Here is a 15,326-nt window from a genome sequence, read left to right on the forward strand (position 1 = left end):
GACCCCAACCCACCCTAGTTGCCAGTTTACAACCAAGACCCCAGGTCAGGAGGAATCTCAGGAGTGAGTGTCTGTGGAGACAACCTGGAGTGTCTACACTGCTGGCCAGATAACCAAAATCGTTTTCTTCTGATTGGTGTGACCTTGGACAATTCACCGACGTCACAGGGAGCTCTGCCTGACGCAGCCTCCCTACGCACCTCCCAAGGCTGCCTTGACAGAAGGTCATGCATGAGAGCATTTTAAGCTACACAAAATATACAGATGTAGAGAATGACAACTAGGCACAGCTACAAATCTCGACTCCTACTGACAATCGTTCAAGCGCGTTTACTCCAAGACAGCGGATTAGAAGCACCATATTTATCCAAGGTATTATCTGCACACTAAAGTTATTATAATGCCCAACCTGAGAGGCAAAAACAAAAAACAAAAAAAAAATGGCTCATATAACTAAGATTAACAGAAATAAATTTCCTGTCAGCACTAATCCCTAAAATAACCTTCACACGGAATCGACTCACTTGTTGAACAACATTACCCACTGACCAGGTTTGTGCGGAGACCCTGGTGGTTTAAAGACCCGGCTTAATAAGCAATTCCGATTTCATTCTGTCTCCCTCTGGATCAATATCAGAAGCAACCTTGTGTGCCCATCCCTTCCTTCTGGAATACAGATCTTCAGAGTGTTGGACGCTGACAGCAAAAGGGGACTATCCCGGTATAATATCTGAAGGCCCTGTTAGTGTTTCTTGTTTGGATTTTGTTTTGTTTTGTTTTTATGCTGGTTGCTTTGAGACCGGAAAAAGGAGGAGAGAAAGGGCCAAGAGGCCCCAGATGGAGCCCAGAGTCATTTGATTTTGTGCCTTGAAAGCTTCATGTGTCCGTGGCATTCGTGGCAGTTTTCACAATATGTCAGCACAGGCGAACTCCGGGCTTCATGCAGCTCCCGGCTTTATTACGCCAGCCGGAGACAGATTTAGAGCTTTCCGGGCTGGTAATTGTTGCACACCTAGAGATTGATAACTTTGGGGAAGTGCTTTTCCCGCAGCCAGGTGCAGGCTGGAAACATTTTAAACAGCATATTTCGGATACATTTTGCTGCTCGACATCCTATTTCCCCTCCCTTTTCAGGGAGGCTTAGCAGAAGATGGTAAATTCCCGCCTGAACTCCTATGGGGATTTATACTGAGTTGGCATATTAGATCTCAGTGTGGAGCAGGGCTTCACAAATCCCTGCCTTCCAGATGCCTGCACACGCCAGCCTAGATGCACGCCACAAATCCACACTGAGGGGCCACGGCTTTCTCTCCATCAGCCCTCAACCCTGGTCTATCGCATCTGCCTTCGAAGCAGAACCAGGTCACCTCCCTGCTTTAGGCGGTGGCATGGCGTGATGCCTCTGTAGTCTTTCTAGAAACTGCGTTTATTCCTCTTGCGTTCCATCCAAACTTCCCGTGCACACAAGCAGGATCAGCCAGGCAGCGCCTCCTGCCAGAACTGACGGTCCTTCTCCGGCTCAAGAGAGAGCACTCAGTCACCTCTGTTCCTGGACCCATCCCCCTCCCGGACCCATCCCTCTCCCGGACCCATCCCCCTCCCACACCCATCCCACTCCTGGACCCATCATTCTCCTGGACCCATCCCACTCCTGGACCCATCCCATCCAATGTACATGGACTAAATGCTCCAACCAAAAGACATAGGGTATCAGAATGGATAAAAAAAAAAAAAAAAAAAAAAAAAAACCAAGACCCACCTATTTGCTTACTACAAGAGACTCATTTTAGACCTGAGGACACCTTCAGAATGAAAGTGAGGGGATGGAGAACTATCTATCATGCTACTGGAAGTCAAAAGAAAGGTGGAGTAGCCATACTTACATCAGACAAACTAGACTTTAAATTAAAGGCTGTAACAAGAGATGAATAAGGGCATTGTATAACAATTATAGGGTCTATCCATCAGGAAGAGCTAACAATTATAAATGTCTATGTGCCAAATACAGAAGCCCCCAAATATATAAAACAATTAATCACAAACACAAGCAACCTTATTGATAAGAATGTGGTAATTGCAGGGGACGTTAATACTCCACTTACAACACTGGATAGATCATCTAGACACAGGATCAATAAAGAAACAAGGGCCCTGAATGATACATTGGATCAGATGGAGTTGACAGATATATTTAGAACTCTGCATCCCAAAGCAACAGAATATACTTTCTTCTCAAGTGCATATGGAACATTCTCCAAGATAGATCACATACTGGGTCACAAAACAGCCCTTCATAAGTATACAAGAATTGAGATCATACCATGCATACTTTCAGACCACAATGCTATGAAGCCTGAAATCAACCACAGGAAAAAGTCTGAAAAACCTCCAAAAGCATGGAGGCTAAAGAACACCCTACTAAAGAATGAATGGATCAACCAGGCAATTAGAGAAGAAATTTAAAAACACATGGAAACAAATGAAGATGAGGGGCGCCTGGGTGGCACAGTCAGTTAAGCATCCGACTTCAGCCAGGTCACGATCTTGCGGTCCGCGAGTTCGAGCCCCGCGTCGGGCTCTGGGCTGATGGCTCAGAGCCTGGAGCCTGTTTCCGATTCTGTGTCTCCCTCTCTCTCTGACCCTCCCCCATTCATGCTCTATCTCTCTCTGTCCCAAAAATAAATAAACGTTGAAAAAAAAATTTAGAAACAAATGAAGATGAAAAGACAACGATCCAAACGCTTTTGGATGCAATGAAGGCAGTCCTGAGAGGAAAATACATTGCCATCCAGGCCTATCTCTAGACACAAGAAAAATCCCAAATACAAAATCTAACGGCATACCTAAAGGAAATAGAAGCAGAACAGCAAAGACACCCCAAACCCAGCAGGAGAAGAGAAATAATAAAGATCAGAGCAGAAACAAACAATATAGAATCTTAAAAAACTGTAGAGCAGATCAATGAAACCAAGAGTTAGTTTTTTGAAAAAATAAACAAAATTGATAAACCTCTAGTCAGGCTTCTCAAAAAGAAAAGGGAGATGGCCCAAATAGATAAAATCATGAATGAAAATGGAATTATTACAACCAATCCCTCAGAAATACAAGCAATTATCAGGGAATACTATGAAAAATTATATGCCAACAAACTGGACAACCTGGAAGAAATGGACAAATTCCTAAGCACCCACACACTTCCAAAACTCAAACAGGAAGAAATAGAAAACTTGAACAGACCCATAACCAGTGAAGAAATTGAATCAGTTATCAAAAATCTCCCAACAAATAAGAGTCCAGGACCAGATGGCTTCCCAGGGAAAGTCTACCAGACATTTAAAGCAGAGATAATACCTATCCTTCTCAAGCTTTTCCAAAAAATTGAAAGGGAAGGAAAACTTCCAGACTCATTCTATGAAGCCAGAATTACTTTGATTCCTAAACCAGACAGAGACCCAGGAAAGAAAGAGAACTACAAGCCAATATCCCTGATGAATATGGATGAAAAAATTCTCAATAAGATGCTAGCAAATCAAATTCAACTGCACATAAAAAGAATTATCCACCATGATCAAGTGGGATTCATTCCTGGGCTGCAGGGCTGGTTCAACATTTGCAAATCAATCAATGTGATACATCACATTAATAAAAGAAAAGAAAAGAACCATATGATCCTGTCAATTGATGCAGAAAAAGCATTTGACAAAATTCAGCATCTTTCTTAATAAAAGCCCTCAAGAAAGTCGGGATAGAAAGAACATACTTAAACATCATAAAAGCCATTTATAAAAAGCCCACAGCTAATATCATCCTCAATGGGGGAAAACTGAGAGCTTTTTCCCTGAGATCAGGAACACGACAGGGATGTCCACTCTCACTGCTGTTGTTTAACATAGTGTTGGAAGTTCTAGCATCAGCGATCAGACAACAAAAGGAAATCAAAGGCATCAAAATGGGCAAAGAGGAAGTCAAGCTTTCACTTTTTGCAAATGACATGATATTATACATGGAAAACTCGATAGACTCCACCAAAAGTCTGCTAACTGATACATGAATTCAGCAAAGTCGCAGGATACAAAATCAATGTACAGAAATCAGTTGCATTCTTATACACTAAAAATGAAGCAACAGAAAGACAAATAAAGAAGCTGATCCCATTCACAATTGCACCAAGAATCATAAAATACCTAGGAATAAATCTAACCAAAGATGTAAAAGATCTGTATGCTGAAAACTATAGAAAGCTTATGAAGGAAACTGAAGAAGATATAAAGAAATGGAAAAACATTCCCTGCTCATGGATTGGAACAATAAATACTGTTAAAATGTCAATACTACCCAAAGCTATCTACACATTCAATGCAATCCCAATCAAAATTGCACCAGCATTCTTCTCGAAGCTAGAACAAGAAATCCTAAAATTTGTATGGAGCCACAAAAGACCCAGAATAGCCAAAGTAATTTTGAAGAAGACCAAAGCAGGAGGCATCACAATCCCAGACCTTAGTCTCTACTACAAAGCTGTAATCATCAAGAAAGCATGGTATTGGCACAAAAACAGACACATAGACCAACGGAATAGAATAGAGACTCCAGAAGTGGACCCACAAAAGTATGGCCAACTAATCTTTGACAAAGCAGGAAAGAACATCCAATGGAGAAAAGATAGTCTCTTTAACAAATGGTGCTGGGAGAACTGGACAGCAACATGCAGAAGGATGAAACTAGACCACTTTCTCACACCATTCACAAAAATAAACTCAAAATGGATAAAGGACCTGAAACTGAGACAGAAAACCATCAAAACCCTAGAGGAGAAAGCAGGGAAAAACCTCTCTGACCTCAGCCACAGTGATTTCTTACTTGACATATCCCCAAAGGCAAGGGAATTAAAAGCAAAAATGAACTACTGGGACCTCACGAAGATAAAAAGCTTCTGCACTGCAAAGGAAACAATCAACAAAACTAAAAGGCAACCAACGGAATGGGAAAAGATATTTGCAAATTACATATCGGACAAAGGGCATCCAAAATCTATAAAGAACTCACCAAACTCCACACCCGAAAAACAGATAATCCAGTGAAGAAATGGGCAGAAAACATGAATAGACACTTCTCTAAAGAAGACACCCAGATGGCCAACAGGCACATGAAAAGATGCTCAACGTCGCTCCTCATCAGGGAAATACAAATCAAAACCACACTCAGATACCACCTCACACCAGTCAGAGTGGCCAAAATGAACAAATCAGGAGACTATAGATGCTGGCGAGGATGTGGAGACACGGGAACCCTCTTGCACTGTTGGTGGGAATGCAAACTGGTGCAGCTGCTCTGGAAAACAGTGTGGAGGTTCCTCAAAAAATTAACAATAGATCTACCCTATGACCCAGCTAGAGCACTGCTAGGAATTTCCCCTAGGGATACAGGAGGACTGATGCATAGGGGCACTTGTACCCCAATGTTTATAGCAGCACTCTCAACAATAGCCAAATTATGGAAAGAGCCTAAATGTCCATCAACTGATGAATGGATAAAGAAATTGTGGTTTATATACACAATGGAGTACTATGTGGCAATGAGAAAGAAAGAAATCTGGCCTTTTGTAGCAACATGGATGGAACTGGAGAGTGTTATGCTAAGTGAAATAAGTCATACAGAGAAAGACAGATACTATATGTTTTCACTCTTATGTGGATCCTGAGAAACTTAACAGAAGACCATGGGGGAAGGGATGGAAAAAAAAAAAAAGTTAGGGAGGGAGGGAGCCAAACCATAAGAGACTCTTAAAAACTGAGAACAAGCTGAGGGTTGATGGGGGGTAGGAGGGCAGGGAGGGTGGGGGATGGGTATTGAGGAGGGCACCTGTTGGGATGAGCACTGGATGTTGTATGGAAACCAATTTGACAATAAATTTCATATTTAAAAAAAAAAAAAAAAACGAGAAGAGAGCACCCAGTACAACATTTGATCTTATTCATTGTTAGCGATCATAGAATCATATCAAAGCAAACTGCACGCTATATGGTCCTAGTGTATCCCACACCTACTAGAAGTTTCTCAAGCCACAACCCGTTTCCCAAAGAAGGGGCTCACCTACTCAAGCATGGCGCCTGAGATCTTGGCACGCGCACTCACACCTCAAAGAAATTACAACTGCTGTGAGCCCCACAGGTGGTACAAGTGATGCAGAATAAGACGTTCCTTCTGGACATCTACCCAGAGCCTGGATAGGAGGGGAGACTTTCCTGAAGTCAGGTGCACTCACGCCCTCCACCTCCAAAGACAGAACTTTCTGGAAACAAACGTATCACAGCTCACCAAATCAGGAGAAATCCATTCCAGTTTTAGAAATTCAATTTCGCTGGGGTAAGCCTCCAGGCTCTGAACATAAGCTCTGCCAGAGGTTTATTATTCGTAAATCTTTCCTTCAGACTGGAGGCCTCCCAGAGGCCACGCTCTTTCCAGTATTTTTCTACTTTCTATGTCAATAAAAACTTTAACTCTTGGAATCCCTCCGATGACAAGTATCAAGATACAGATTAAGGCACTGAGGAAAACTACTGACTTGAAAAATACCTTTGGCTTGTGTCCAAACTAGTGATCGGAGGTGAATACTCTGGAGTCAGATGGTTTGTGTCTCTATTTGTAAACATGTGTGAGATTACCACAGCCCAGGAATTGTAACTGGAGTGACAAATTATTGTGTCCCTCCAGGAAGAACACTGTGTCAAGGGATAAATGAAGTTCTCGGCCCAAACTAATCAGCCAATGCAGGTAGTTCGTTCATATAGGAATGAATATCTCTGAACTAACAAGACCCCTTTTTCCTAATACTTTTTAAATGTTTATTGATTTTTGAGAGAGAGAGCACAGCCTCACGTGCAAGTGGGGGAGGGCCAGAGAGCGAGAGGGACAGAGGATCTGAAGCAGGCTCTGAGCTGACAGCAGAGAACCCGATGCGGGGCTCGAACTGGCGAACCGTGAGATCATGACATGAGCTGACGTCGGACATTTAATAACCCAGGCGCCCCAGAACTAACAAGATCCTAACAAATTCATTTTTTAACTAAAAAATATACCCCTCAGGGCGCCTGGGTGGCTCAGTCAATCAAGTGTCCGACTTTCACCTAGGTCATGATCTCACGGTTCATGGGTTCGAGTCCCATGTCAGGCTCTGTGCTGATGGCTCGGAGCCTGGAGCCTGCTTTGGATTCTGTGTCTCCCTCTCTCTGCCCCACCCCTGCTCACGTTCTGTCTCTCTCTCGCTCTCTCAAAAGTAAATAATAAACGTTAAAAAATAAAAATAAAAAATATAACCCTAAAATTTCTGAAAGACCTGTCAGATGTGATGGAAAACATTCGAATTTGCTGGGTTGTGTGTCCAGAGGTTGGCATCCCAGAGACTGAGGAAGAAGTCAGGGGCATTCTGAATGTAATGTGGATAAACGTCCTTGTTCACATCCACAGCAACAACACCAGCAGTAAAAATAATCTTGGGATACCAAGAACCCAGAGTCCCTGTCACTGGCCCTCTTGAGATAATATTTAATGTCACAAAATTCCAGCAGAGCCGACCGTCTGGATCCCTCTGGAGCTTTAACACGTCTGACTTGTGTCTTCTGTGATCTGGTGATCTGACCAAGAATGTGGAGCCCCTCACTCCTCACTCCTAGAGTCTGTTTGGCTTTAAGTGGTAAAATGAAGGCCTAAAGTACATTTATAATAGTTGCAATGAGAACACTTGTGGACAATAATGAAATTTGGGGATGATCCTTTTGTGTTTAACTACTGCCCACCTCTCAGAACATCTTGGTGGGTCCCTGTTCCTTCAACATATGCGGGCACCTTCATTTGTGTTAATAGGAAATATACATTCAGACAAAAGATCTCCCTCCTGTGATGACAGAGTAAAATAATTTGAATTTCAATGGAATGTAATATTAGTTTAAAACAAATTCCAAGATGACATTCCCATGCTATAAATTTAAGAAAATTAAGAAATTTAAGAACTAAGTGTCTTAGATTTTTAGGAAAATGTCTTTTAGACCTCTTCCAGAAGGCTTCACCCCAATCACCACCGGGTTGTTCCTGACTTTTGTCTTGGTTCATTTTTAGAGGCAAAGCACAAATTTAATATTAGGATAAAATACCGTGTGCATATATCATGCATGAGCAGTTTTGTCTGAAATTAAGGGGTGACACGTTAATAATTTGAATTTATACAGCACTTTGTTATACAATTATTGAGGAATGTCTAATTCTAAACATCCCATTTCTTACTCAGAAGTGAATGTCCTCTAATATCTAGAATTCTATAAAGGAAAGCTTTATCCACAGCGTCTCGCATTTTTCTTTCCACTAATTTTCATACCTCCAGAAAAGACACATTTAGTTTTCACTAGAAGGGATCAGGTTTTGGCTGAAAGAAATTACATGCCTCAGAATGGAACCTCAGATGGGGTGCCTGGGTGGCTCAGTCAACTGACCGTTAGACTCTTGATTTCAACTCAGGTCATAACCCTGGGGTGGGGGGACTGAGCCCCACGTTGGGCTCCACGCTGAGTGTGGAGTCTGCTCAAGACTCTCTCTCCCTTGGGCGCCTGGGTGGCTCAGTCGAGTATCAGACTCTCGGTTTCAGCTCAGGTCATGATCTTATTAGTTCATGAGTTCGAGCCCTGCCCCGGGCTCGGTGCTGGCAGCGAGGAGCCTGCTTGGGATTCTCTCTCTCCCTCTCTCTCTGCCCCTCCCCTGCTCACTCTCTGTCTCTTTCAAAATAAATCAATAAGGGGCGCCTGGGTGGCTCGGTCAGTTAAGCGTCTGGCTTCGGCCCAGGTCATGATCTCACGGTCCGTGAGTTCGAGCCCCGCGTCGGGCTCTGTGCTGACTGCTCAGAGCCTAGAGCCTGTTTCAGATTCTGTGTCTCCCTCTCTCTCTGCCCCTCCCCTGCTCATGCTCTGTCTCTCTCTGTCTCAAAAATAAATAAACGTTAAAAAAAATTTTTTTTAATAAAAAATAATAAATAAATAAATAAATAAATAAATAAAAAACTAAAATAAAAATCTCTCTCTCCCTTTCTCTCTGCACCCCCCTCCTCCCAAAATAAAATTAATTACTTTTAAAAGAACAATGGCAGGAAGGCATGTCTTCTGTAACAGCTGACAATTCTCTTGGGTGCAAAGCACCCAGCGTGTCCGCATGCTTCCCAGCGCCTATGGGTCTGACGCCAGGGTGGAGCCATGGGGCAGAGACAGTGACCAGGAGGGACTGGGCCCCCTTTGGGCCCTGACTCTGCCTTCCCCGCAGACTCCCGGCTCCTCGCGGCTGACACAGGAGCCACAGTAGCTCTCACGGTGTGAACCAGGCGCCCTGGGGGTGCTGCCCTCCTCTGAGGAAGGCTCACATCAGAATTATTTGTTATAAATACTAATACAATAATGCTTTGTTAAACCGAGTTCTCTCACGAGGGCACAGTGGAATTTTCCTGCGGCCACGTGACCCGACGTCGCCGGATGGAACGCGGAGGCAGCTGGCTTCTATTAAGTCAGACATTAAAGAGGTTTGCAAAAATGGAAAACGTTGCCACTCTTTCACTAAAGAGTTTTTTCTGTTTTGGAGAATGCAATTACTCTCTATTTTAAAATGCGACTTGCGTGAACATGTCAGGGTTTATCGCTTTATTTTTACTGAACTAGTACCTAAACCTTTTTTAAAACGATCTTCCCCCTTTTAGTTTCTCCCATGGGAACCGTCGACGGACAAAACCAACAAAAACGACAGCTCCCCGTGGTCTTCCAGACCCGGGATCGCGGGGCGGTGGGGTCCGGGAAGGGATGGCGGCCACCGTGCCACCAACCGGGGAGAGGGGGCTGCCGCCCCACCCCCACCCCGGGTCTGCACAGCTCCCCTCCCGCCGCCAGCAGCCCACCCCCCGCGTCACACGGAAAAGACCGGTGCCCCCCCCCCCCCCACTGCGATCAGGGCACTCTTGGCCACCAACCCCTCTCCCCATCCACACAATGCCCTTTCACCCCGGGGTCGGCCCACTGACCTTGCCGCACCGAGGAACGAACTTTCCGGCACCTGGGTCTCGCTCGGGCCCCAGCGCAGACTCGGGCAGCGGCCCCTGAAGGCCGGCTGGGAGTTTCTGCAGCCGGTACTGAGAGGGGCACCACCCCCCGGAGGAACGGGCACCGGCACAGACCCCTTCCGGCAGGAGGCGGGACCCGCGTTCCAGAAACGTGAGTTCATTTGATCATCGACACAAAATGACGACATCTGGAACCCCACCTCACCGGGGGCACACTCTGGTCCCCATTAGCATGCGTCCTTCCCTTCACCCGCTAAAGCTGGGGGGGGGGGGGGGGGCGCGGGCTAGCCCCCGGCGCGCCCCCTCCAAGCCTCAGATCCCGTGCATGTCGATCGCTCCTGCAGATCCAGGCCGGCTGGGGACCGCAGCCCGGCGTGCACGCGCTTTGGCCTCTGCAGCACACTCACGACCCTCCGGGATCCAGACCTCCCTGGGGCCAGCGCGGAGCTCTGTGTCCTAAGTCCGGGGGGGGGGGGGGGGGGGGGGGGGGGGGGGGGGGGGGGGGGGGGGGGGGGGGGGGGGGGGGGAGGGGGGGCTGGGACGCGAGGCAGGCTGCAGAGCCTCCCGCCCGGAGCTGAGCGCTTCACAGCTTTCCGAGCGCTTGTGTCCCGTGATCTCATTTTATCCTCACAACAACTCCGACGATTCTCACCAGCCCTAATGAAGAAAGCACAGAACTATATTTGCATTGTAATTATCACGTCGCCCAAAACGGGAGTCCTCCTCTGGGAAGGACTTATCACCGCGTGCAGCTATAGCTTGGTTTTCTTTGCAACAACTGGACCATGGCGCACGCCGTAGGTTGCTCGGATCCGCTCTAACCCGAAGCACAAACACGGCTGGTAAGCTGGTTTGGATAGGAGGCGTTATTACCCACGCGCGCCGCGTGCACGAGGCCGCAGAGGCGGCAAAAGTAAATGTCTAGACTACGCACGTTGGCTTACCATTTTCGCCAGACGTCTTGTCTTTTCCATTGGTTGCCCCAGTGCCTTGTCGCTAAGGGCATAAAAAAAGAGAGAGAGAGAAATTGTTATCAGATGTATTCAGGATTATTTTTCATCTCTTCTGGTGCTGCAAATATCTGTTGCATTATATCACATTCTGTGTTACTTTGGCTCAGATGGTTAAAACGTGGTGCTCATGAGACCAGGAAAGGGTCAACCCCAGGAAGGATCTGTTCAAGTTGCACAGACTGCCCCCCCCGCCCCCCACGACCTACATCCAAGGAGCACCAGATGGGAAGCTGTTGTCGACTGACCAAAACCTCATCTGGAATATGAGGAGGACGGCCAAGACTTTGTGCCAACCGTGGAGAAGATGAGAATTGTCGTTTTTGCCAGCGATGGCCATTGTCATTCTAATCACAATGTCCAGGGTCTTATTGTTAAAGAAAAATGTTAATCAACTAAAAAATTATTATGTTTAGTCAGCTTCGCCTACTGTTGAGACACCTTTCCGTCCTCGTTTAAGCCTACCCTGTGCACTTTCATTTTACCAGGCTGGCCTCTTATGGTTAGTCTTGGGTCGCTGGGCAAGATTCTCCGGCCGTGAGGTGTAGGGAGCCATGGGAAATGCACTACACATGTCAACATACAAACACGTTTCTTCAGAGCTTATGTAACTACTGTCTTTAACATCATGCTCAGAGTTGTTGTAGGCTGTGGAGAGAGAAGCATTGTGTCAATCCAATTTTCTGGTCATTCTCAGAAAATGTGCTTCAGGTCGAACAAGATTGAAGAGATGATAAAGTTTCTAACTTTCGAGTGAAGAAAATGAAGCCAGGAAGGGAGCCTGATTTGTCCAAGGTCAGAAGCTAGTAGGTAGCACATTAAGACTACAGACATGGGGCGCCTGGGTGGCTCAGTCCGTTAAGCGGCCGACTTCCGCCCAGGTCACGATCTCGCGGTCCGTGAGTTCGAGCCCTGCGTCGGGCTCTGGGCTGATGGCTCAGAGCCTGGAGCCTGTTTCCGATTCTGTGTCTCCCTCTCTCTCTGCCCCTCCCCCGTTCATGCTCTGTCTCTCTCTGTCTCAAAAATAAATAAACGTTAAAAAAAAATTTTTTTTTAAAAAAAAAGACTACAGACAGAATTTCCATGCCCAGAGGTTAGCGTCTTGCAGGAATTGTCATTGTTACTAACTATTCAGATAGGATCCTGGAAAGAGACAGAGGCGGAGTGCTAAACAAGGAGAAAACCACTACAGATGACTCTCACTGAGGGATAAGGATATCCTCAAAATTTATATTTGGGTCGAGGACTCCAGCCTAAAAACAGTACCATGAAAATAATTATCAGCTCCCATTAGCGTTCAATGTTGTCATAAGAAATTCCCAGATCCTTAGTCCACCCTTGATTAACAGTCAAGGGATCATCCGGAAAAATCTTGCTTTCAGGTCCTAATTAGTGTAAATAAATCGGGTGAATGGTAAAGACTCACGTAAACCGAGTGAACCATCCCTACGGACTCCTGATGCCCCGCGCAGATGGTTACTCAGGAGAATGTGGCAAAGCCAAGCGTCCCGGGGCTCGCCCAGCCCGCCACACACCCTATCCCGGTCAATGTGAAGTGCAAATTGCCCACCCAATTCAGGGGTGCTCTGTCCCGTTCTGGGAAGGTAAACCACTTCTCTGTGGCAGGAGGTGGAAGGAATGGCCAAGTTGGAAAGACTGTATACACGTGGGCCCCGTCTTCATGTCTAATGTAGAACACCTTGAGTTTTCAGAATGCCAGACCTGCCGGTGTGTTCTTATGGAGAAAGGCTACACTGCTTAACCAGACATCAACTCTTCTTCATCACACTTCGAGGAGGGCCCGTGCCATGCAGGGCGATGACGCCACGGCATCATCGGCTGAACAGTCAACCAAGAGCGTGCATCATCTCCATTTAAATAAATTACACATTTTTTCAATACAGATTTACCAGTAAAAGGCCCCCTTCTTCTCGCCTGCGCTTGTTTCGAAGTCCCCTTTTCAACCTCAAGGCGGTGAGGTGGCTGTTCCTGGAGGGAATCGGACCACCCATGCGGAGGATCCAGCTGGCTCTGCGGCAGCTGTTGGCGACTGAACTACTCCAGTGTTTATGCCTTCCATCCCTCCCAGCGTAACCCAGGGAGGGGCCGGGGGGAAAAAGCAACTCTCAGAGAATAAAAGGACAGGGTTGGAGAGCTGAATAAAGTCGAACTAAATGGCATACGGATGCAGAATAGATGCACAGTCAACCCTCACTGTCTTTAAAAACCTTCAACACTGACACCTTTCAAATGTCACAAATACTTCGTTCCATCAAAGGTCACATTGTAGAAACCCGAGGAGATCCAACATGAGAGGTGCACAGGGAAGAAAAGGAGTTCGTTTTTTCAGGATCTCTAAGAAAGGGGTTTAGTGTCAGGTCTTATATGATGGAGGCAAGGTGAAACTGATGGGCGCCACGAGAGATGATCAGAAAATGATCCTGACAAAAGAGAACTATTCACCGGGAGGATCTCTTTTCAAAATTCTCTGAGACCTTGCAGCATTTCTCGGGGAAGGCTGAGAGCAGCGGAGAACAATCCAAGAGCTCTCCCATTCTGGGGGTCTACGGCGGTCATCACACCCGACTGCTTTATCGCCATGGTTCTTGCTGTCCGCCCCTTGTCACGGCCTTTGGCACAGATGCTCTCATTCGGGTCCCCTCCTGGTCCACTCCAGCCTCCCCTGACCCCCACCACCACCCTAACAACTTCACATTCATGAAACACTCCTGTCTGGGACCGTCCACCACATCTCGTCCCACCACAAACCCAGAACCTTCTTCCACGCCCTCCTAAGTGTCTGAAGAATAACAGACCCTTCCCTCCTCGGCCATCCGAAATCAGCATCCCTGCCGCTCAAGCCAGCTCTGTGCTCATCTCCTCGGACACAATGGCATTCTCTCTTCCAACGGATCAAGACAGTGTCTCTGTCATCGTCCCCAAGACCTCTTGAAGGGACAGAGGGTCTCGTGTGAGAAAGCTTCCACTGAATTTGCCTTTGTGGTCACCAATGAGACAACTGCTCAGCTTATGAGAACACAGACGCATTTTCCTGAAAACTACCTCCCTATATTGCCTTCATTTCACCATTAGGAAATGCTAAAGAGCCTGGGTGGCTCAGTCGGTTGAGCGTCTGAATCCGGCTCAGGTCATGATCTCCTGGTTTGTGGGTTCGAGCCCCGTGTCAGGCTCTGTGCCGACGGCTCAGAGACTGGAGCCTGCTTCGGATTCTGTGTCTCCCTCTCTCTCTGCCCCTTCCCCACTCACTCTCTGTCTCTCAAAAATGAATAAACATTTAAAAAGTTGAACAAACAAAAGGAAACGCTAAATAGCCATTTAAGGAACCTTCTCCAGTCCAGGCTGCTGGTCGGCACGACTGCTGCAGAATCTGCAGAGAAGCAGGGAGAAGACGGGAGGGAAAGAGGCAGAACCAGTGCCAGAGAGGACTGTCCTCAACCCTCACACACTTGCCAAGCAACTCACCGGGGTCTCAGAGGGGAAGTGTCCTTCCCCAGGGATGTTAGCTAACAAAAAGCTAGCATGTCAGAATTTAATAAAGTCCCAATTAAAAGGAGCCTAAATGAAGACTGGGTGGGTGATAGTTTCTTCTGAAAATCTAGTACATGCCATGTACCATAAAAAAGGCAGGATTGGTACTTCAAGGTATAAATTTTGAAGGAATTTTTCTGACAGTCCCACTGTGCCAAGGGCTGCAGGGAAATAACAAAGAATCTCTTCATTTGGGTTCCCAGAAAGCAGAGCCTGGGCAAATGGCATCTGCAATACCCTTTGTTAGAGAGGAAGAAAGGAGAGAAGGCAGACCCATCATAAGCCGGCCATCCAGGTGCGCCTGACCCTGACCTTGCCCCTCTGAGAGCTGTGTGACCCAGCGGACCCAGGGGAGGAAAGGTAAGCCAGTGAGCCACCAGCTCCTGTCCCTCGCCAGTCCAGACCCACGCCACCAAGTGTCAGTTCCTGGTGCTTCTCGACTGGGCGATGTCTCGAAGCTGGAATCTGCCGGGGGACTGGGAGGAAGCCCCAGAACACGAGATTCAGAGGTGGAGACTCCTGGCATGGCTGGAGCTGCGTGCTGTCGCCTCACACCCCCCTGAAGCCGGTGGAGCCCGCGCTGAGCCGGCCACCCACGGGATCCTCACCGACAGAGCCTGAAGTGACATCTGAGCGGTGTCTGACTCAGCACGTACATTTGTCTGGCTGACTCTTTCAAC

At 46.8% G+C, this 15,326-nt stretch overlaps 1 protein-coding gene across 1 annotated transcript in view; it reads right to left on the reverse strand.

The window, feature by feature from the left end:
* The window catches only part of PCP4 (Purkinje cell protein 4), a 62,597-nt gene that overhangs the window by 22,888 nt on the left and 24,383 nt on the right, over positions 1–15,326 (reverse strand). The window contains exon 2 of the mRNA XM_043593564.1: positions 11,032–11,083. Within this exon, the coding sequence (XP_043449499.1) occupies positions 11,032–11,083 (52 nt within the window). The remainder of the gene's footprint in view (positions 1–11,031; positions 11,084–15,326) is intronic.

The sequence above is a fragment of the Prionailurus bengalensis genome, chromosome C2, assembly GCF_016509475.1.
Source record: "Prionailurus bengalensis isolate Pbe53 chromosome C2, Fcat_Pben_1.1_paternal_pri, whole genome shotgun sequence".
In the NCBI taxonomy this organism is placed as follows: domain Eukaryota; kingdom Metazoa; phylum Chordata; class Mammalia; order Carnivora; family Felidae; genus Prionailurus; species Prionailurus bengalensis.